The sequence below is a fragment of the Canis aureus genome, chromosome 28 (assembly GCF_053574225.1).
Source record: "Canis aureus isolate CA01 chromosome 28, VMU_Caureus_v.1.0, whole genome shotgun sequence".
In the NCBI taxonomy this organism is placed as follows: domain Eukaryota; kingdom Metazoa; phylum Chordata; class Mammalia; order Carnivora; family Canidae; genus Canis; species Canis aureus.
The window spans coordinates 10047952-10072629 of NC_135638.1; the positions used below are offsets into that span (position 1 = coordinate 10047952).

At 39.4% G+C, this 24678-nt stretch overlaps 1 protein-coding gene across 8 annotated transcripts in view; it reads right to left on the reverse strand.

Moving 5' to 3' along the window:
- CA13 (carbonic anhydrase 13) overlaps positions 1-24678 on the reverse strand; it is a 70975-nt gene that overhangs the window by 23806 nt on the left and 22491 nt on the right. For 4 of the 8 annotated variants that reach the window (XR_013367000.1, XR_013367002.1, XR_013367001.1 and 1 more), the window contains exon 7: positions 15224-15544. Coding sequence is in view for 1 of the 8 variants with exons in the window: in XM_077876380.1 (XP_077732506.1) it covers positions 15425-15544 (120 nt within the window). In the remaining 7 variants the exon portion in view is untranslated. Of the gene's footprint in view, positions 1-1465; positions 1897-11146; positions 11464-11952; positions 13401-13468; positions 15545-24678 lie in introns of those variants that run through there. The other 4 variants (XR_013366999.1, XR_013367004.1, XR_013367005.1 and 1 more) reach the window with 4 other exon arrangements.

Consider the following 24678-nt stretch of genomic DNA (forward strand, 5'->3'; position numbering starts at 1 on the left):
AACGTGATTAACAAAATTAGTACACCTGAAGGGCCATTCTTCTTGCATATATACTGAATTCGGGAATTTTGACTTCAGGCTACATATTTTCATTTAACTTGACGTTCTCTATACCCACAGATCAAAGAAGGTACTTTGAAAAGACTCCAATATTTAAGTACATTGACCAAATCTTTAAAGGGAAGGAGGTATCCGTATCTAGAGTCATATAGGGTCTGTAGGATGCTGTTCACTAACATCCCCTCTCCACCATCCCCCTATCCAAGCCTCTAATTTCTGAGGATGATTCTGGTGTTTCAGTCTTCCATCAACACAGCAGTTTCTTAAATAACAGAAATAGCATTTATTTTTGTTCTAACTTCAGTCAGTTAATGGGCAAACCCTACTGGGTTACTTGACGTCTAAATATGTTGATTAAAGCCTTACAATTTTTGTAAAACTGATTCACTTTTAATACAGTATTTTTTAAAATGCTTCCAGGTTTATGGTTTCAAGAAAGCCATCTCTGGATCGGACCCCTTTTTCCTTTAGAACTTTTTTTAAAACTTTCATTTGGAAAGTACTAGCAGCGACATCTAGTGTCTGAATCGAAGGGGAATTTGGAGCTGCTAGATTGTTCTTGTATCTCCCACATTGACAGACTGTGCTCATTCAATGAGATTTATTGAGTATGCCAGGACCTGTCATAATTCCTGTAAGTGCCTAATGAAACTGAAGACGCACAAACATTTTTATGTTGGTAGTATTTGTGTGTGTGCATGTGTGTACATGTGCATGTGTGCACATGTGTGTGGATTAGAAAAGTAAGACATAGAGAAGTGAAGACACTTGCCCATGCGCACAAGCCATTGCCATCCGTCCTCCTTTCTCCTGATCAGAATCAGTACTTCCTTCATGGCCACTGCCCTTAACACCAATCCCCCAAAATGCTGGGAAAAGTGCTCAGATTTGACCTCAGTGATTCAGTTGCAAAAAAAAAAAAAAAAAAAAAGGAGGACCAAAAACCCCAAAGGCTTCTCAAAAATAAGAAAATAAGATATATCTTTGAGAAAAGACAAAGAAAACTATTTCTTTTTTCTTACATGAGGAAGCGGTAAACTTGATTTCCCTAGAATCCTAAGTCTAGAAAAACCCTATTCATGCTCCCATAACTTTTTTTTTAACAAAATATGTTTTGAATTGTAGGAATAGCATCTGAGGAGTAGAGGCATGTGGGTGGTGGATGGTCACATCGGGGACCTAAGGGAAGAAAGCCAAGGCTGAGCAGGGCAGTTATTGCCTTTAATGAAAGCTGTGATCCTTGGAGGCCGCAGTACAGTCTTGACCCAATAGAAAACGTAGAATTGAATGAGATTGAAGAAAGAACAACTGGTTTCCTAACGCCACTGTGAATCTCCACAAGAATGAGGCGTGCCAAAGAGAAGGACGGTGTGGGTAAGATGACAAAGAGACACTTGAAAGTAAGTCCCTGGTAAGAAAGCTTTTAATAAATAAGTCCTGGGTGTCTGATAGAGCCTCGGGCCTTGCTTGAAGGCCTCCGTCTGGCCCAGGCCCTTTGCAAAGAAGGAGGACACCACTCACCCATGAGACTCTATGCTGCTGGAAACCATAGGGAAGGATGACATGTTTATGGAGTGAAGAGTGACCCAGCATTGAAGCAGCCTTGACTCCAGGACGTGTACATGCAAACTTGCTGTCACCTGGGGCCGCCTCCCCGATTAATAGAGGTAGACCACAGAGAGTAGGGAGGATAATGTTCACCCTTAAGGAATACTGCCTCAGCCTTCCCCCCCAGGCAGGGGCACAGTGCACAGTGCATGGTGCCCGGAGCACCAAGCAATACCCAGGCCAGGTGGCAGAGATGCTCCTGGAGGGACCGCTGGCCAGGAGCTGCACCTGCAGGGAGGGGAGAAAAGACAGGTCAGAGCAAAATAGGAGCTGACCTGGCTCATTCCTGGGCGCCCACGAGGCGCTGCGTGCAAATGCCTGGACGCCAGGGAGGAGTGGGAGTCCTTGGAGGGCCCTGGAATCTGGCCCTGGAATCTGGCCCCAGCAGAGGGAGGAGAGCACGGCCCGGCCGCGCCCCAGGCAAAGCGCATTTTCTTTTCCAACAGCGCCACCTGGTGGTTGACGGGAGGGACGACGCCCTGCTGTCCGACCCCCATCCTTTTTCACCCTTTTAGGGGACATCATTCCCCCATAAATTTTCCCTCTTGGATTTCCTTGAGTGCCTGTTAGAAAACTCTTTTTCTCCCTTTCAAACACCATCTCCTAATAAGAGCATCATTCTCCTTCCCGCTGTCCTCTCCCAGGCTTCCTTTCTCTTAGTGTGTGTCTCACTCCAGCCCCCTTTTGGAAGGTGCAGGGTCCAGGGCAAAGTGACCCATATGGCATCTATTAAATCGAGAGTGAGAGTCTCTGAGGGAATCAGCTACTTGGCCAGTCCGTTTATACCTTCGAACGCTGCGTGCGAGCTTGGAGAAGGCCTTCACAGTACTGAAGCACCATGGAAAGTGGTCTGTGGCAGGTGTGTGTGTGTGTGGCGTTGCCCTAACCCACATCTTAAAAACTGCAATCTCTTTTAAAAGTTTTCTGGGGTGCCTGGGTGTCTCAGCTGGTTAGGTGTCCGTCTGAGGCTCAGGTCATGGTCTCAGGGTGCTGGGATCAAGCTGCACATGGGGCTCCCTGCTGGGGATGGAGTGTGGGGGCCTGCTTCACCCTCTGCCCCTCGCCCCTCATGCCCACACTCTCTCTCTCTCTCTCTCAAATAAATAAAGTCTTTTTTATTTTCTTAAGAAACAATGCTCACTGCATATAGCACCACAGCTGACATAGAATTCCACACCCAGTTTTCTGCAGAAGCACAAAACGAATCCAGAAAATCAAAGATTATATTGCGAATCTCCCTGTTATTTTGTTTATTTTTCTTTTTTTTATTTTTTTTAAAGATTTTATTTATTTATTCATTCATGACAGACATAGAGAGGGGGGCAGAGACACAGGCAGAGGGAGAAGCAGGCTCCATGCAGGGAGCCCGACGTGGGACTTGATCCCAGGACTCCAGGATCAGGCCCTGGGCCACAGGCGCTGAAACACTGAGCCACCCAGGGATCCCCTTGTTTATTTTCCTTATTGAGATATAACCGACGTAACATCGCATACGCTTTAGGGGTACGATGTGTTGATTTCATACATTTATACATTGCACTATGATTCCACCTCAGGTTTGCTAACACGTCCCTCACGTTACATAATTATCATTTCTTTTTCTGTGGTGAGAACATTCAAGGTCTAGTCTTTTAGCAACTTTGAGGGATATGATACGGCTTTGTTGACTATAATCACCAGCCTGCGTATTAGCGCTCTAGAATGTATTCGTGTTCTGGTTACAAGTTTGTAAACTTTGACCAGCTATGTCATTTCATTTTTAGCTTTTTTAAACTCTCTATGTTTTAAACTATATTATTTTATTTTTATTTTATTCTTTTTTTAAGGTTTCATTTGTTTATTTGACAGAGAGAGAACACAAGCAGGGAGGTGACAGGGAGAGGGAGAGGGAGACGCAGGCTCCCGCCGAGCAAGGAGCCGGACACGGGGCTCGATCCCAGGACCCTGGGATCATGACCTGAGCTGACAGCAGACACTTCACCGACTGAGCCACCCAGGCACCCCTAAAATATATCATTTTAAATATGCATGAAAATATATTCATTTGTTCATTGAAGGCATACTTCTTGATGTCCAGCATGGGCCGATCACTATTCAGATGCTAGAAACACCGGCTAACGAAATAAAAACCCTGTTCTTTGGGAGGTTGCCTTCCAGTAGTTACCTTCTAGTTAGCTTCTACTAGTTCTTTGGGAGGTTACCTCCTAATGACCGATGACATTAGAAATAATATTAGATTAGGTTAAGTGCTGTGAAAAGAACAGTCAGGCAAAGTAAGGAGAAAGAGAGTAACAGGGCGCTACTTCAGAGACTACTGTCAGGGAGAGCCTCTCTGAGGAGGTGACATTTGAATGAATGAGGGAGCGATCTGTGGAAAGATCCAGGAAAGGGCATTCCAGGTGAAGAGCATATCAATTGTAAAGGCTTGAAAAGGCCTGCTGGAGAAATACTGAGTATCTGCAGCACCGTGCAGTGGGTGGGACCCCAGTGGAGAACAGGACAAAGGCAGCCAGCACAGGTGACACAGAGCCCTATGAGGATTTTGGCTTTTATCCAGAGCAAGAGGAAGTCACTGAGGCATGGAGCTGGAGGGAATGAAGCACTTTGGCCTATTTTTTTCAAAGATGCCCTCTGGCTGCTGTGTGGAGAAGGCGATGGGAGGCAAGACTAGAGCCAGAAGACCAGTTGGGAGCCATGGTTTCAGAGTAGAGTCCATAAGACCTGCTGGCAGATTAACACGGCTTGAGATAAAGAGGGGGTGTGTTTTGAGTAGCCGGTGGTCAGTTAAAGAGATGAGACGAAAGCCCTGGGAGAGTGGGGGTCGCAGGGAAGAAGCGCATGGAATGGAGGCATCTGTTTGGACACGCTCATTGCGAGATGTCTCAGGAATCCCATAGAGTTGTCTTCTAGGCAGTTGGATATATGAGAGAATTGCAGAGGAACGTTGGCGCTGGACATATAAATACGGGGCCTCATCAGGATAGTTGTTGAATGTTGTTTAAAGTCACAGGACTAGAAGAAAATCACCCAGAGAGAGAGAGTGAAATGAAAAGAGAACAGACTAGGAAAAAAAAAAAATCAGCTGCAAAGGAGAGAAGAAACCAGGAGATGTGTCGCACAAGAAAAATGTGCTAGAAACACACATACACATACATACCTGTATACTTGTGGGTGTGAATGTGTGTGTGTATCTGTGTGTGTGTATGTGTATCCACATCCAGCAAATAATTAAATTCAGCGTTGAGCACTTAAGTATTTTTCTGATTCCGTGCCAAGACTAAAAGAGAATAAAGGAAAGTGGGAGAGAAGAAGCTATTTTTTGGCTTTGATTTATGACTTAATGGGAGAAGGTTCACATGTAAACTTCCCTGAATGACGTTATTACAGAGCAACAGCATGTGATTACATTTTGCCAAGTCATCTGAAAGATACCGTCTGACCTGGTGATAAAATGACACATTTACAATTAAGCATCAGTTTCAGGGGCTAATTAGAGAATTAATCTGTAATTGGACATCAGCAATTAATAGCTAAATCTGAGACAGTTCCTTTATTTAAAAAAATTTAAATATTTAAACCTTCTCAACCTTGATTTTTTTTTTTAACCTCGATTTTTAACAAAGATACATTTTCATCGAATCTGACAAAGTTTTTGCTTGGATAGGGAATGAAGTGAATCCTCGCTAATAAAGAAAATGAATACAGCTCTCTTTTCCTTTCTTCCTTAACATGGCTAGAAAGCCAGACTTGGCTTTGTGTTTTCTTAACAGACTCCTTTAAGTAAAAGAATAATTGGGGCTCACATTTCACACTCCTGTGATGAGTGAGCAAACTCAGTGTAAAGTGTGCCTCTGTGTAGCCGCAAAGCGCAACAGAACCTTCCATTGTTTAAGGAAGGAGCACCTCAAGCTGTGTTTGTCCAGGCTCCAGTTTCTAAAGGAAAAACACAGAAAGTATATCAACTGCACAAGAAATAAAAGGAGCAAATAGATGTGGATTTAGGAACTGTTGTTTCACTGCTTGATCTCAGGATGTCCAGGTGACAGATGGAGAAACCCAGCGCAGAATAGTCCCTGTGCCAAGAGGAAAGGGCACTGGCCGGTCAATGATACTCGGGAGACCCCTTGGGATCAGGGCTCCAGGAGTTTCAGAGGATCCCAAAGATTTTCACTATGTAACCACCCTGAAACTTGTCTTCAAAAGTTTAGATTACCTGCAAAACCTCTACCTTGTCATCGATTTGTGATTAGTCTGACTCCTATTTATCACAATGCCTGCCCTCTGGGTCCTTGATTTGATTCTTTTACTTCTCACCCCAACCTGCTGAGAAAAGGCTGCATCTACCTATATCAAAAGCTACATTTCCCTACAAGAAAACCCCCATGAAAACAAACAGGATGAAACAAAGAAACAGGCTATCTTGAATTCTTCTAGGTGTGCTGTCTCATTTTCTTTGTATTCTTTTGTATCCATACAATGAGTGGATTTAAACAATACCATTTTCAGTCCTTGGGGAGCTTTTATTGGGACTTTCCCAATAAAAACTTGAGAACAAGGAAGGTAAGTTTAAAATTCTATATATCCGCTAAAGGGCCCTAAGAGTTGGGCTTTGAAATCTGTACATTATGGTTAAGAAGAGACATTTAAAGACTTTCCTTACAGGGAAGAACGGCCCTCAGATCTGAAACTCTCACTCAGTGAATGTTGACATGTTAAAAGAAAGGATGACCAACTGGGGAAAAGGTTGATTTGTCACAAAAGAATAGAAAATGAGGGGCCCCTGGGTGGCTCAGTGGTTGAGCGTCTGCCTTTAGCTCAGGTCAAGGTCCAGGGAGCCTGCTTCTCCCTCTGCCTATGTCTGATTCTCTCATGAATAAATAAATAAACACTTTTTTTAAAAAAAGAATAAAGAATGAAAACTACAGAGGTATATACTAATAGTTTATCCAAAAATGATCCAATGTTGAGAAAACATTAGCCAAAAGATCAAGTATTTTAGTTCTCTTGGCAAAATTATCCGTATTTTGGAGATAAGGGCTGGGAGCTACAACCAACAAAATTCTATTATGATGGTCTCACTTTGAAAATCACCCTTTTTAGTGAGTTGGATGTTTTAAACTTTTCCAGGTGGGACGCCTGGGTGGCTCAGTGGTTAAGCATCTGCCTTTGGCTCAGGGCATGATCCTGGAGTCCCGGGATCAAGTACCATATTGAGCCCCCTGCATGGAGCCTGCTTCTCCCCTGCCTGTGTCTCGGCTTCTCTCTGTGTGTCTCACATGAATAAACAAAATCGTCCAAAAAAAGAAAAAAAACTATTCCATGTCTACTGATATAAGACATTTACTTCTTCCATTTATCTTCTTTGTCCTAAATTCCATACTCACCAAGCAAACTTCTGATTTGGTTTCCTATGTATGGTGACCTTCCTAGTGGGATTTGATAGATACTCTTTGAAAGTAGTCATAGTGATCTGAGTATTCCAACTAAAATCAGGTGCATACTGCTCTTTATAAATTAATAACTTGACTTTTTTTTTTTTTTTTGCTTTATATATCAAACTTGTGACCTCACTGATTGTGAGTCTGCACCTGAAAAAGAAATTCACTGTAGTGACAAAGTAGGCTTCTAACCTTGCAGCTTTGAGGGCTTGGCTCTAGAACTGTATTAAGGTATATCAACTTAGGAGACTCCTTAGAAAGCAGCCATGTGGCCTACACATGAACACATTTGCCCTTCTGCATGGCTACGACCTAACAAGAAAGCTGAACTGTAACTAATCTGCCAAGATAGATTATTGCTCTTTTCCAGGAGAAGAAGCAAGAGCTAGAAGGCAGTATCTTGGGGAGGTAACTCTGTAAGGGTAGAAAAGGAAGGATGAGGGGAAGGGGAAGGCCAATCAATGTAAAAATTGAGATTGGGAAAGGATAAAGAATACTGAAGTTCATGGTCAAAACCATTCCATAATACACGATAAGAAAAAGACAAAGGGCTGAGAAGAAATTTTTCAAAATTGAGTGCCTAGAGCTAAAGGAGTAACAGCTTGCTAAGAGCAAGAGTATGTGGGACATTTCTGTTTGCAGAACCCAGGGAACTACAAGGCCGGGACTTCAAGTGACTACAGTGAGTCGTTTAGACTGGAATTCAGCTGTTAATTCAAACTTAGAGGAAATTATATTGTTCCTCCAACACCTAAACAGAAATTAGTGTAAATTGCTTACCCTTGGATTTGATGTTGGGAAGTAAAGAGTACATCTAGAAGTGCCTGAGGTAGTGTGATGAATCCTATGTCAAATAATGTGAGACTGTATGACCAGAATTTACCTTTTTACATCTCAGTAATATGTATGCATATCTATATCTGGTCTTATTGCAGCATTAATAGAACTTAGTTACTGTTCACTAGACCTGGTCAGAACTCACTTTTTAAAAAAATTTTATTTATTTATTTATTTATTTATTTATTTATTTATTTATTATCTAGTTATTTATTTTTTATCTCAACTCTTTTAGAGCAGAGATGTGCTAAGAAGAATGAAGGATGGGACACTGAATCATGACATGATCCACAGGAGTGGCTCTTAATCCTTTTGGTCTCAGGACCCTTTGCTCTTGAAAGTTACTGAAGACCCCAAACAACTTTTGTTAATGTGGGTAATATCTATTGATGGTCACTATATTAGAAGTTAAGACTGAGAAATTATTAAGTATTTATTAATTCACTTAAATATAATGGATTCATATAATAAATAATAAATGAACATAACAGATTTAATGAAAATATGTTATAAAACAAAAAAATGTAATAAGTGGCAATTACAGTTTTTGTAAATCTCCTTAATATCTGGCTAAATAGAAGATAGCTGGATTGTTATATCTGTTTCTACATTTAATCTCTCATGATACGCTGTTTTGTTTTAACTACATGAAGAAAATCCAGATTCCCACATATAAGTAGCTGTAAAATGGAGGAATGTATTAATAACCTTTTGAGATAATTACGGATATTCTTCTTTAATAAAACACTAAAATTTAACAATAGTTTCTTAAAATATTTTCTTAAAAGTTATGTATAAAGAAACTCTATGAATAAACCTTTCATACTTTGTTCCATTAAAATGTATTGGTCTATCTTGCATTGTGAATAGATATTTTATCTGTCCATGAATTTGTAACATCATGCACTGTTTGTTTAGAAAATACTGGTTCACCGAGTGATGCATATCTTCAAAATGTTGGCACAATTCATTATACAATATCAAAAAAATCACATTTAAAAAAATTACCACTGGTCTCATCAAAAACATCTTTAAGCACTGAGAAGCTGGCATGCTCACAGAGGCAGATATGTTTTCCAAAATCCGAATTTTCTCTTTAAAGTTCTCATTTTATCATTGCCAACAAATCCTTTTAGTTGTTTTTCTTGAAATGAGAAGCTCACTTTGCTCATTTCCAAGAAAATATTTGCTAGTTATCCAAGTCTGAATATCCAATTTGTCAGTTGCTCTTTTAAGTCAAAATGGTGCTCAATGAAAAAAGTGTCGGGGCAACTGCCTGGTTCAGTCAATAGACCATGTGACTCTTGATCTCATGGTCATGAGTTCAAGCTCCACATGGGGTGTAGCTAACTTTAAAAAAATAAAAAAAGTGTCTAATTCAGTTTGCAACTCAAACCATTACATAAGTGCTTTCCTGAAAGAAAACTGCAGCAGAAGCTCTTGCAAATTTTCCATTATGTTATACCAAATATTAAAAGAATGTGAACTCAGGAATAAAGATTAATAGTTAATCTCAGCCTAATTTTCAATAATACAAGCACAGTTAATAATTTTTACTTAACAAAAAGGACATTCTTAAGAAAAACATTTTAAAACTATGCATGGTGGTAAGGAAAAAATGACTAGTATCACCATTTACTGCCACAGCTTTGATTTATGCCAAGAAATTAGCCATTTTTTTCCATCAGCGCAAATGTCAAAGCAGTGAAAAAGGCAAATAATATCTTTTTCTTGCTCTTTTCTTTTCTTTTTATAGAGAGAGAGAGCACACAAGCAGGGGTGAGTGGGACGCAGAGGGAGAGAGAGGATCCCAAGCAGGCTCCACTCCCATTGAAGAGCCCCACACAGGGCTCAGTCCCCACAACCCTGAGATCCTAACTGAGCCACCCAGTTGCACCATTGTATCTTGGTATTATTATAAATTAATTTTGACTTCACTGACCCCCTGGAAGTGTCTCAGGGGCCCTGGAGGTCTGCAAGCCACTTCCAGCGCTGCAGGTCCAAAGCACAGGTTGTAGAAGAAAATTATCTGGTTGTCCAGATGATGGCAGTAGAAAATTTTAGTCAGAGGAAAAATAGAAGGACCTTGGCCCTCATAAGGAAGGACACGATGTGTTTGGAGATCACGCTGGGCAAAGGGTACCCATGTAATAACAATGCAACAACCACAACGTACACCTCCACCCCCAATGGTCTTGGATTAATTTCATAATTGATAAATTAACATTTCATTAGGAAACAAATTGCTTGTGTTTTTAGGAATCTGTGGGCACCTGTTATTTCACTAAAGAACAATGATTTCAAGATTTCAAGATGTGCTAATTTTACATATAATCAGAGCACTTATTACTCATTTATTTATGTATGTCTTTATTTATGTCTTTATTTATTTATTTATTTATTTTTAAAGATTAGTTTATTTATTTTAGACAGCAGGGAGCGGCAGGGGGAGAGGGAGAGAGAACCTCAAGCAGACTCCTCCCTGAGCACTGAGCTCTACTCGGGGCCCAGTCTTACGACCCTGAGATCATGACCTGAGCCCAACCAAGAGTTGGCTGCTGAACCGAATGAGCCATCCAGGCACCCCTCATGTGTTCATTCATTAATGCTTTTAACAAATACTTCTTGAGCCACCAATAAAGACAAAGGCATTGTGAATCATAAGCATGAACGATCCACATTGGTTGCTAGACAAAGAAGGCTCAGAGAAATGAGGAGCAAATCTAAAAGGAACATCTCTGCCTCCTTGGAACTGGAAAGAAGCCACCAACAGACTGTCCATGATCAGAATCCAGTGTCAACATGTAAGCCTTACGGGGAACAAGTAGCTGGGTCAACAAGTAGCTCTTCCCTGCTGAAGTTCCCAGGTTTGGCTAATTTTAGGTTGGGTACCTAGCCCTGACAATCCCCATCCTTCCTCATTCCTGTGGAAAAATATCATTTTATCACTGCATCAAAGCACTAGCAGAAAAGAACTTTTTAAAATCTTACGCCCTGGGGCACCTGGGTGGCTTAGTGGTTGAGCATCTATCTTTGGCTCAGGGCATGATCCCAGGGACCTGGGATTGAGTCCTGAATTAGGCTCCCCACAGGGAGCCTGCTTCTCCCTCTGCCTATGTCTCTGCCTCCTTCTCTGTGTGTCTCTCATCAATAAATAAATAAAATCTTTAAAAAAAAATCTTATGCCCTTATGAAATGCTGACCTTGTATCTGGCTTGAGAAACTTCATTCTCTTTTAGGTGGATGATGATTATTTCCTGAAAGGTCTGAATTAGCTCGTGAGTTTTATTCTTTTCAGACCTCTCTTCAGCCACTCCTTTGGTACAGAGTAGATATTATTGTTTTTGCCGCCCAGAATCTTTTCTCCCTTCCTCAGGTACTGGTTCCCAGTCTCCTTTTGCTGGAGTCAGCTCTCCTCTGTTCTTAATCTGTGTAGCTTGGGAAGGGGCCAATGTCACCTGCTTCCCCAAGTCTTGTATCTGCTGACCTTGATGACTTGTTGAAGGGCGTGTGGCTCATTCTAGGCAAACGGGAGTGAAAAAGAAAATTTTTCAAAGTTTTTGAAGAAAGAAGCTCTCCTTTACTGTTGGTGTGGCTTACAGGGGATGGTTTAGGGCTAGAGGTGCAGTCTGCCAACCCTCCTTTATGAAGGGAGAATCTAACTGCTGACGGAGCCCACAGAAGTGGAGACCACCAAGAAGGAGGGATACTGAGGCCGGATCTTAGCCCCTAGCTTCACACTATTGCTCTAGCCCTGTAGTGTTGGGGTTCCTATTGTTCTCCGGCAAAAGAGTCCTCACTGATACATCTCCCCACCCTCCATACAGGATACAAATCTACACAGAGAACCAGTGAATCCAGTGTTCAAAACATCACATTTGCAAATTTTCATGCCTTTGTTAATTTATCCAGAATTAATTTTTCTATCTTTTCCACATTTCCTTGGTGCTCTACAGATAGCCGAAATTAAAATACTTAACATTAAAAAAAAAAAAAAAAGATCAGTTACCTTCAAGTGTAAAGGACTGGTGGCAACTTAAACAATTATTCTCTCAGAGGAGTAAGCACTTCAATGGGTATTAAAATCTGGATACTAACTCTTTATCGGATGCGTCATTTGCAAATATCCTCTCCCATTCTGTTGCCTTTTAGTTTTGTTGATTATTTCCTTTGCTATGCAGAAGCTTTTTATCTTGGTGAAGTTCCAATAATTCATTTTTACTTTTGTTTCCCTAGTCTCAAGAGACATATCTAGGAAGAAGTTGCTATGGCCTATATCAAAGAGGTTATCACCTGTGTTCTCCTCTAGGATTTTGATGGTTTCCTGTCTTACATTTATGTCTTCCATCCATTCGGAATTCACTTTTTGTGTATGGTGTAAGAACGTGGCCCAGTTTCATTCTTCTGCATGATGCTGTCCACTTTTCCCAACACCATTTACTGAAGAGACTGTCTTTTTCCCATTGGATATTTTTCCTGCTTTATCAAAGACTAGTTGACCAATAGGGTTGTGAGTCCATTTCTGGACTTTCTATACTGTTCCATTGATCTATGTGTCTGTATTTTGTGCACATACCATACTGTCCTGATCCCTACAGTTTTGTGATATAATTAGAAGTCTGGAATTGTAAGGCCTCCAGCTTTGCTCTTCTTTTTCAAGACGGCTTGGCTATTCAGGGTCTTTTGTGGTTCCATACAAATTTTGGGGTTATTTGCTCTAGGTCTGTGAAAAATGCTGGTGGTATTTTGATAGGAAAAGCATCGAATATGTAGATTGCTTTGGGTAATATAGAACAATATTTGTTCTTCCAATACATGAGCATGAATATTTTTCCATTTCTTTGTGTCTTTTTCAATTTCTTTCGTCATTGTTTTACCGTTTTCAGAATACAGATCTTTTACCTCTTTACTTGGGGTTTATTTCTGGATATCTTATAGTTTTTGGTGCAACTGTAAATGGGACCAATTCCTTGATTTCTCTTTCTGCTGTTTCATGGTTGGTATAAAGAAATGCAACAGGTTTCTATACATTGATTTTGTATACAGCAACTTTACTGAATTCATGTATCAGCTCTAGGAATTTTGGGGTGGAGTTTTTTTGAGTTTTTTTTAATATGGAGTATCATGTCATATGTAAATAGTGAAAATCTGACATCTTCCTTGCCAATTTGGATGCCTTTTATTCCTTATGGTTATTTTAGCTATATTGTAGCTTTGTAGGATAATGTCCTCACTTACAGGAAATATATACTAAAGCTTGTGGGATGGTGGAGCAGTAGGTTTGCAACTTACTCTCAAATAATTCAGAAAAAATGTACTGTTTGCATTTTTTTGTGAGTTTAAGATTATTTTCTAAATAGAAAGTATAAAACGATAATCTTGTTTTATGTCTTGCATATGCGAGTCCCTGATACAGTTCAAAGTTTATCTCATTTTCTTCATTATGGTTGAATTCAACTTAAATAAAACACAAAATGTTTAATGAACATAAATCCAACATGTGTAGGAAACAAAAGAGATCCATATTAGTATTTATACTCTTTAATCTTTTTAAGAGATAACAACTTCAACACACACTTAGACCTTTTGCCCCTAAGAGATAAATAAATTAGCAGACAGTCTTCAAGATAATGAGTGGTATGTTGACTTTTAGTCTACTAAAGTCCAATTTGTAGCATGGAACTGAGGCAATATTGTAGCAGAAACCCTAAATTACAACGTAAAAACTCTCATGCAAAGTAACTAGAATCCTCGTTACACACCCCTTCAAACAGAACAACTACCTTCTCTGAGGAAACAGACTTCTTTCTGTGACTAGGATACCTCACAACATGTCTTTCCAAACTAAAGAAACACCTTCCCATTCAACATTGGTATTTTTAAAACATCTGGTTACACAAGTAGATTTAATAAATTATTCCTTTCAGAAGAAACCACCTTTAAGAGATAACTTATATTTTACTTGTTACATTAACTGATGGTGCATTTAATCACAAGCTGCGAGATAATTACCGAAGACATCAAATAAAATAGTTTAAAAGATTCAGTTCATTAAAGATTTATGAGATGGCAATCTCCTGCAAGGCTTAAGCTACATGAGGGAAAACAAAAATGACCAGTTAGACTTCAGGAGCTTATCTTCTGCAACTGAGTACAGCATTATCATATAATTTACTGACACTCAGTTATCCTATCAAGAAAACTATTACAATAATTTAAGATATCAAAATCTACATTCAGAGGAGGAATGGTGTTTGAAACAAATTAACAAAATCAAGGAAACTCAGCTAAACTTCTCTCAGAAGACAGAAGTGTACTCTGTGTCCAAGCCTTAAACGTGGTTAAATTAATGGTGTCACTCCACTTGCACCAGAGAGAGTGAAAGGACCCTCACCATCCTCCTTCACCAAAAACAAAGAAAAATACATAAGAGGCAACAGGTTAAAGTGAATATCAACAGCCAACTTATAAAATTACTTGTGAGATTGAGGGACATGGATAAAAAGGGAGATGAACTTTGCAATGGAAATGGGTTGAAGGGTTTGTGAGCTGACTGTATACTTATATGAGACTCAAGTAAATATTTTCCACCACTTGACAGAACAGTAACCTATACAGGATTGCTCCCTGCTCTGTGCCAAAACAAGGGGAAAAGTAAGCAACCCATTCATCATCATGCCCTTGGGCTGCACCACCAGCCTGGTACCTTGCAATCTGTTAGTTTCAAACTATGTCAATAAACTGGCAAGCACTGCATCTGGTCAATTATCAACCTGGTTATCACTAACATTACTGCACGAATGTGATATAGGGCATAACTCATTAAGGTTTAAGCAGTCATTCATATCCTGAGGAATTGCCCACCAAAATTGGATAGGTTAATTTTGAGTTGTGGAACAGACACAGTGAGTAGTTATATCCCACCCCCCAGAATGCTCAGATTGTTCATTCTATTAAAGGTACCATGCAATGAGAATCAACAACATAATCAAAACACAAAAACTCCCTTTAAAAGGAAATATTATCAACGTTTTATGAATTGGAATGATAGCGAGACATTAAGACTCCTTTGTGTGGAAAAAGATATCATGATCTTATCATTCTGGAAAAGATTTTAATTTTTTTCACCAAACATTGCTGAGAGATATGACTGATTCAATCTCTAGGGCAAGGGAAAATTTTTTAATGCTTTAGGAAGTTGTGCAATGCCTGCCATGTTCCCACACAGGTAGTAAAAGATTGTATTTTGTAGGTTTTAACACACATCCAACAATGTTTACCGTTTGAGTCCTGATGAGTGGAAATCTGAGATGGATGAGTTAAGTTAGTTTGACTGCAGAGATCTGAGCTTCTTTCGGGTGCTGAAGCTGAAAGCAATATGGTACCCATAAGCCAGAATTCTAAGAAAGAGCTGTTAGCAGGGATTTTTGCGTTTTGTTTTTTTCTCCACAGACATGTTTGCAGTGGTCAGCTGGTGACTTTTAATGGAAAGAAGCTCTCACTTTTCGGCCCTTCAGAGGCTGTGGTGGGCGGTGGTTGCTCAACAAAAAGGCCGCTGCTTCGCCCTCCGCTGTGCAGAGGAGAGTGCGGAATGTGGCCAGCTGTTGAAGAAGAGAGAAGAGTTGGCTTCAGCAGAGAAAGTCACACCAATGTTGGTGAACTGCCCTCCATAGAAAGTTACGAAACATATAACCTTTCCTCTACCAGGAACTAATATGTTACAGTAAAAGTGTTCTAAATTATGAGTCATATAAGTAATAAAACAATACTTCTACTAAGTTCTCACCATGACACAAGTACCTGTGGGTTCAAAAAATTAAATACATAAGCACTTTATCTGAGGATCAAAATAATATGAGGAAATGACATTTAGAATGTGGGTCGGGGTGCCTGGGTGGCTCGGTTGGTTAAGCGTCTGCCTTCAGCTCAGGTCATGATCTCAGGGTTCTGGGATGGAGCCCTGCATCGGGCTCCTGGCTCAGCAGGTTGTCTTCTCCCTCTGGCCTTCCCCTTGCTCATGCTCTCTCTCTCTCTCTCTCTCTCTCAAATAAATAAATATTTTTTTAAAAATTCACACTAGGATACATCTATTAAGTTTCCATCATCATCATTTAGCTGAAGCTCCAAATATTTCTTGTTCAGCACTAGCCAGGATGGGAGGCAGAGGCGATGGAGCTCCTCCATAATAAGAGACAGCGGTTTGTAACCACACTCCCCGGAGAGAAGTTCTCGCATCATACCCAGGCAGACATGTCTTTGCACAAGTGATACTTTGAGAGATCTTTTAAAAGGGTATAGATATGGGCAAGATAAGACAAATACTTAGAACTTACTATTACTTGTGTTTCATTAGACCAGATTATAGCTAAAGCCAGAGGAGACTTGAAGAATTCTCTGGTAAAGTCAAGCAGCAGAGGTAAATAAAATCTAACCTCTGGAGCCACAGGGAAAATACTCAGCCTTCCACAGATCACGGGGAGCAAATCTGTATGTTGTGGCCTCTCCAGGTGGCTCAGCAGGATCCCAAGTCCTGAATCAGGGCACCAACTTGCTGGCCTCAGCAAACACAACTTGCCTCCCAGTGAAACTGCCCAGTACTCTGAAGACCTTGGCTTTTTTATAAAAAGATTGTATTTATTTATTTGGGGGGGGGGGCAAGAGCATGGAAAGGGGCAAAAGGAGAGGGAGAACCAGGCTCCCCACCAAGCAGGAAGCCTGATGTGGGGCTTGATCCCAGGACTCCTCATCACCAAGACCCTAGGATCATGACCTGAGCCAAAGGCATACACGTAACTGATTGAGCCACCCAGGTGCACCTCCCACCCTTCTTTTGACTCCTCTGCAAGTTTGATCATGGTTCCCTACTTCTGTAACACGTTAACCCCATTGGAATTTACTCTAGTTCTATGACCTGCCTGCACATTTTGGTCAGACTCACTGAACCTGTCCTGATGTCTCACCAAATCCCTTCTCTTTTTGGCTCTGGATCTCCCTCCCAATTGCTTAGCCCAGGTAGGCAGACCCTGCATCTGTCCGTCCCTGCTCAGATGTGCTTCTCTTGGGCCTGGTGTCCTCCACCACTGCACTAACCTCAAAATGCTTAGCCCTGGCTGGCCCTTATCAGTCTCCTCACTCTCTGGGCTCCTGGGCTTCTTGCAGACAGAAAATGGGCTGCTCTGTCATGAAGGCTGATCCCATCTACACGAGTCCTGGCAGGAATCTCCCCATATTAGCCTGAAGGCTGACGTGAGTATGATCTGTTTTGCTGTTTTTCTTGGCTCTACTACTGAAATTTTAATTTCTTTACATAGCAACCGCAATAAGCAGAAACACTCTTTTCTAATGTTTTGTAAGTAGCTTTGCTTATGTCACTCTAGTGCTCAAATGTCTAATAGCAAGCCACTGCCTGTCAAAGCTGGATAATAATAAAAGTGAAATCTCTCTTACAGAACATGATGGGCCAGGTATTGTGCTAAGTCCTTTACATGCCTATCTCATTAATCAATAATACACTCTTATCCTCATTTTATAGGAGCTTGATGGAGAGCTAGGAAGTTTCAATAAATAAGCCATCTGGCAAATAGGTCATGCACTAACCACAGCACAATATTGCAACTTTTTTTCTATTTTCCCCTCATCTCTTTTCGTGTGTTTTATTACGTAAATTTTCAAACATCCAGAAAGCTAGAAAGAGCAGAATAAACCACCACAAACTCAGTACCCAGCTTCATCAATCATTAACACACAGCCAATTTCATTTTATCCGTACTCCTACTCATTCTCTCTTTCCACCTCCGATCCTGCCCAAACTGGATTATTTTGAAGCAAATTCCCGAATATCATATCGCTTCAGGTGTGAACATTTCAAAATCTATCTCCAAAACATGCAACATTTCTAGCTCTAATAAGGCCCCCAAAACAAACTAGTGAGCCTGGTTTCTGAGTCACTGGGTTCCAACCAACTAGATTGTCTCTGATTACAACCACACACAGGTCCCACCCGAAGCCAGTTTAGTGAAGGGCGGCCCCAGAGCATCTGAATGAAAAGACTTTGGGGTGATTCTTAAAATTTCAGATTATGGAACCCTATGCCAGACCTTCTGAATGAGAATTTCTAATAAGATCCACATTTTGATAAGCTCCTCCAGGTGATTGTTGTATATACTAAAGTCTGAGAATCTTAAGTATAAAGGTGCCCACATATTTTCTGCACCTTTTCTTGCCTTTATTTATGGTGTTCTTTCTTGAAATTGCTCCCTTTTTTTTTACTACCAGTCACTGCTTTTTCCCTAGCCCAGATATCAGCTCTTTCATGAAGTCTTTTCCTGATTTCTCCAATAAACCAGTCTCTCCCCTTTAACCTCCTTTACACCTCATTTCTCTTATATACCAAGCACAGCCACTGTTATAATTTTTTATGCATTTATTTTATCTTGTCTATTAGATTATAAACTACTTGAAGACTAGGAACATTTTTAACACTCCTTTAACACTTCTTTGTTAAACACTTCCTTTGCATTATACCTTGCAAGAATTAGCAATTATTAAACAATTCTAGAATTGATTTGTACTGTCTCCTATAATTTGGAACTTTAATACAAACCTAATTACATGGAGTTTTTTTATATAAGTCAAAGCTAATGTTCAAGTGAATGCATTCTTTCCTCATTTCACATTTAGCCTAAAGATGCAGAAGAAGAGTAATCCTAGATCATTATCATTAATTACATAATATAGCATTTTACTATTTAAAAGGGACATTAGGTTTTGCTTCCAGGTATGTTGGTCTAAGAACCTACAGACAACCTCCCTGTGGAAAATAACTCTAAAACCTAGACAATATTAAAAAAAAAAAAAAAAACTGGGGATCCCTGGGTGGCTCAGCGGTTTAGCCCCTGCCTTTGGCCCAGGGCGTGGTCCTGGAGTCCCGGGATCGAGTCCCACATCGGGCTCCCTGCGTGGAGCCTGCTTCTCCCTCTGCCTGTGTCTCTGCCTCTCTCTCTCTCTCTCTCTCTCTCTCTCTTTCTCTCTCTGTGTCTCTCATGAATAAATAAATAAAATCTTTAAAAAAAAAAAACTAGTCACAGGTAGTGGAGAGTGAGCAAAAGCAGAGGGAAAGGTGGGTAATTTATTCTCACTTGAAGGAGAGATGGGAGCTCTACAGTGAGTTCCTATCTCTCCAGTGTTTCACTTGAAGCTGGGTAGAATCTGCAATGGAGCACACTGGTCTTAAGGAAAAGAATCAGAGAGAGGATCCTCAAACTCTATACCCAAGAACCACACATGGCTGTTCTGAGATCAGAGCTGCTGCACAAAAAAGAAAATTTGCAATTCAAGCCTTGACCACAAAAAAAAAAAAAAAAAAAAAAATTACCTATTAATGTAAAGGAAATAATATTCATCAGAAAAAAAATAACCAGATCCAGAATCTCCATAACTTAATGTTCATAACATCTAGAATATAATTTTAAAAATACTTCACATATCAGAAAGGGAGACAGAACATGAGAGACTCCTAACTCTGGGAAACGAACAAGGGGTGGTAGAAAGGGAGGTGGGCGGGGGGTGGGGATGACTGGGTGACGGGCACTGAGGGGGGCACTTGATGGGATGAGCACTGGGTGTTATGCTATATGTTGGCAAATTGAACTCCAATAATAAATAAATAAATAAATAAATAAATAAATAAATAAATAAATATTAAAAATACTTCACATACAAAGAAGCAAGAAAATGGAACACATTCTCAAAAAAGGAATCATCAGCAGAGTCAGACCCAATAGGAACCAAAGTAGGAACTTAACAAGGATTTTTTCACAAGGATTTTAAAATGGCTACTTTAATTACCTGAGGGTTGTATGTTAAACAAAGCATCTTTAATGCAGAGTAGTGGAAAGTCTCCGGAGGAAAATAGATATAAGAAAAGAGAACCAAACCAAAAATTTAGAACTAAAATATAGAATTGCTAAAACAAAAAATTACCTGGATAGACCTGACAGTCAAATTGACACAACAGAGGAAAGAGTGAATGAACTTGATCAATAGAAATTATCCATAATGAAAAACAGAAATATTAAAAATTATCTTAAAAAAAGAGTCTTGGTGAAATCAGAGAGAGGGAAACCACAAGAGATTCTTAACTATAGGAAACAAACTGAGGGTTGCTGGAGGGGCATCTCCCCTCTGATGGGGGAATGGGCTAAGTGGGTGATGGGCATGAAGGAGGGCACTTAATGTAATGAGCACTGGGTGTTATATGCAACTGCTGAATCACTAAACTCTACCTCCAAAACTAGTAATACACTATATGTTAAATAAATTGAATTTAAAAATCTAAAAAAAAATAAAGTCTTGTGGATCTGTGAGATGTTATTAAAAGGTTAAATGTATATGTAATTGAAATATCAGAAGGAAAGGAAAGAGAAAATGGGGCACAGTGTATATATATAAAAATTAACTCATAAGTCATCAAAAACTTAAATGTAAGAGCTACAAACATTACTTGAAGTATGAAAAAATATTTAGGGGCATATAGTTAGGCAAAGATATCTTACACAGGATACCAAAAGCACAAACTAATAAAGGATAAACTGATTAAAATGGACTATACCAAGGTTAAGAGCTTTTACTCTCCAAAAGACATAGTTTTTAAAAAGGCAACCAACAGACTGAGAGAAAACCTCTGCAAAATAAGTATTTTAAGGGACGCCTGGGTAGCTCAGTGGTTCAGAAGCTGCCTTGGCTCAGGGCGTGATCCCAGGGTCCCGGGATCAAGTGTTACATTGATTGGGCTTCCAGCAGGGAACCTGCTTCCCCCTCTGCTTATGTCTCTGCCTCTCTCTCTCATGAATGAATAAATAAAATCTTTTAAAAAATGTATTTTAAAAAGGACTTCATCCTGATTGTGTAAAGAACCTTTGGGGCAGCCTGGGTGCCTCAGCGGTTTAGCGCTGGCCTTCAGCCCAGGGCATGATCCTGGAGACCTGGGATCGAGTCCCACATCGGGCTCCCTGCATGGAGCCTGCTTCTCCCTCTGCCTGTGTCTCTGCCTCTCTCTCTCTCTGTCTCTCATGAATAAATAAATAAAATCTTTAAAAAAAAAAAAAAGAACCTTTGCAATTCAATAATGAAAAAACAAACACCCAATTTTAAAAGGAGCAAATTAATTGAACAGATATTTCACAAAAGATATATGCACAGCCAACAAGTATATGAAAAAATGCTCAACATTACTGATCACCAGATAAATGCGAATTTTAAAAATCACATATACCCACTAGAACGGCTAAAGATCCAAGGACTAACACCACCAAGTGTTGACAAGGATGTGGAGGAACTAGAAATCTCATATATTGCCTGTGAGAATGGAGGGTGGAACAGCCACATTAAAAAACAATACGGTAGCACTTTATACAATTAAACCTGAAGTTACCACATGACCTAGTGAATCTAGAGCTGGGTATTGCCACAAAACATGAAAATATGCGTCCACACAAAAATGCATATGCCAATCATTTCTAACTTCCAAGTATGCACAGCTATTATTTGTAATAGCCCAGAATAGGAAGCAACCAAAATGTCCATCAGGTGGTAAAGAGACTTTAAAATAAGGTGGTTTATCCATATCATAGAATATTACTCAGTAACAAAAAATTGACAGTGAATCTAAAAAACATCATGCTAAGTAAAAAAAAAAAAAAAAAAACTAAACATGAAAATCTACATACTGTATGATTCCATTTAAATAAAAATCTAGGGCAGCCCGGGTGGCTTAGCAGTTGAGCATCTGCCTTGGGCCCAGGGCGTGATCCTGGAGTCCCGGGATCGAGTCCCACATCGGGCTCCCTGCATGGAGCCTGCTTCTATCCTCTGCCTGTGTCTCTGCCTCTCTCTCTCTGTGTCTTTCATGAATAAATAAATAAAATATCTTTTAAAAAATAAATAAAATAAAAATAAATAAATAAAAATCTAGAAAAAGCAAAATCCTAGTAACAGCATCTCAGTGACGGCCTGTGCCATGGGTGAGGAAGGAGGTGGAGTGCAAAGACACACAAGGAAATTTTTTGGCCTAGGGATCTGTTTTATATCTCAATCTAGTAATTGCTGCATAGTAATATACAATAGCAATAATCATCAACTGCACACTAAAACTCATGAATTTTATTGTATGGAAATATCATAACAAATGACAAAGAGAATTTTTTTTAAAAAAAGCATAGAATTAAAACCAAGGATTCTGCACATTGAACTCAGCAGGTGAGCAAACCAATTTGGATAATTTAGGATAACCCAAAGAAACTTGGCAGAAAAGTTAGCCTTCCAAAGAGAATGACACATCAGTTATCAAAACTATCTGAAAACAGCATATCTGTTTACTGGTCTGGCAGTTAAACTAAGCATTTCTGTAAGTGACTCTGGAGAAAAACATGAGCTTGAATCAAATAAAAGAAAATGAAAATCACGTGATTTGTCCTTCCTGTCAAACAGTGACTTGGCAAGAAATAGCAGAAAAACCTAGAAAAAACATTGGCACCAACTTACTGAAAAAAGAATTTAATCTTCATAGCTAGTGACATTGTACAGTAGAATTAGAAAATAAAATAATGTGCCCCAGGGACTTCAAAAATAAAAAGCTGCCAAAAATTAGATTAGAAGTTATCTTTTGGAAAGTGACTTTTAAGCAAGTGGTATACAGGTTCATCTCTCTTTATATAAAAGAGGTAAACAACTGAATAATCATCTCAACCCTCTGATGTTTTGGGTTTTCTTAATAACCTTTTTATTTTAGAATAATTCTAGATTTACAGAATTATTACAAAGATAGCACAAATAGTTCTCATATATCCCACACTCTATTTGCCTTATTATTATTAATATTTTACATTAGTGTGGTATATTTTTCACAACTGGTGAGCCAGTATTAATGTTCTCTTAACCAAAGTCCATCCTTTACTAAGATTTCCTTTGTTTTTACCTAATGTCTTTTTCTGTTCCAGGATCCTACCAAGAAATATTACACTTAGTAGTCATATGTCCTTGAGCATTTCTTGATAATGACAATTTCTCAGATTTACTTTGCTTTTGATAACTTTGATAGTTTTGAAGAATACTGATTGGCTATTTTGTAGAATGTCCCTCAGTTGGGCTTTGTCTGATATTTTTCTCATGGTTAGACTGGGATTGGATTTCTGAAATATCTTTTGTTTCATTCTTTAACTCTTAAAATCACCATAATGCCATATTATAATAATTTGGATTCTTACTCAGATAATCATTTCCATCTGGTTAAAAAATGGAAATGTCTGGGGCGCATGGATGGCTCAATCAGTTAAATGTCTGCCTTTGGGTTAATTCACCATCTCAGGGTTCTCAGATCAGACCAGGTCTGGCTCTCTGCTCAGCGAGGAGTCTGTTTCTTCCTCTCCCTCTGCCCCTTCCCCCTGCCTGTGCTCTTTCTCTCTCTCTCTCTCTCTCTCTCTGTCTCAAATAAATAAAATCTTTTTTAAAAAATGAAAATGTCTGAAAATATTCATGCTAGAATAGATGTAAGTGTATTTAAGTAAATCACAGTAAATTATCAATCATACTAAAGCTAAAATATAGTTATTATTTTATATACTCAACCATATAAAAACCACATTAATAATTAATATTAATCAATTGAGCCTCCAATTAGATACAGTAAGGAAACCACAGCTAGGTAGGCATAATTCCTAAACTTATAGCCAGTCATGTTTGATTTAGAGCTTTATGCATTTTAAGGAACTAAATTATATATTTTGATATATTCTCTTTCAAAGATTTTAAAAAGTTATTTAAGAGATAAAAATATCCTTGAAATATGAGGAGAGAAATGAACTAGGGGTGGGGGAAGGCGAGGTGGACGGGGGGTGGGGGTGACTGGGTGACGGGCACTGAGGGGGGCACTTGATGAGATGAGCACTGGGTGTTATTCTATATGTTGGCAAATTGAACACCAATAATAAATAAATTTACCAAAAAAAAAGGAAATATGAGGAGAAACATGATCTCCTATTAATACCACCTTGATGTTATAATTTATTAATTCTTACCCTTGCCTTGTTCAAATTTAACAAAGGAATGTAAAAGCGAACAGTTTAGCACACAAAGAAAAGAAAAATGTACTCCATCAGTAAGGCCACCGAATTAGTGACAGGTCATTTTTGTCATGACACAGTGTACTTTATTTTTGATAGGAAAAAGTCACAGGAATTTCCATGTCAGTCAAACTCTGGATTTCAATCCAGACTTTTACAAAATGTTTTTATTAGTCCTAAATTATTATTTGGCTTTAATCCTAAAGATAAGGCCAACAGAAGTTGGATGTGTTCAACACACCTCAAGGGAAAATGTTACCTGGCATGACCTTAGAAGGTGAACCAGCTCTAGTCTCTGACTTGGGGTAAAAAATAAACATCCAGGCAGGTGAGCAAGCCCAGAACAGAAATCCCTTATTAGCTGCAAAAATTACTAGACTATGTCCTTGCTGAGATTTTGCAGCAAGTAATTCAAAAAGGAAAAGAAAAGAAAAGCCACTCAGCACAGCATCCACAGAAGACATAGCACCCATCTGTCCGACGGGTCAGTCACACAGCTCGTAGATTTGAGCAGACTCTCTGTGCATCAAAGACATCCTGAGCCTGCAGACTGCTTGGCTGATCGTGGGGACTCAATGTATTTATCAGAAAAACAAGTGAGGCAATGTCTTCACTAA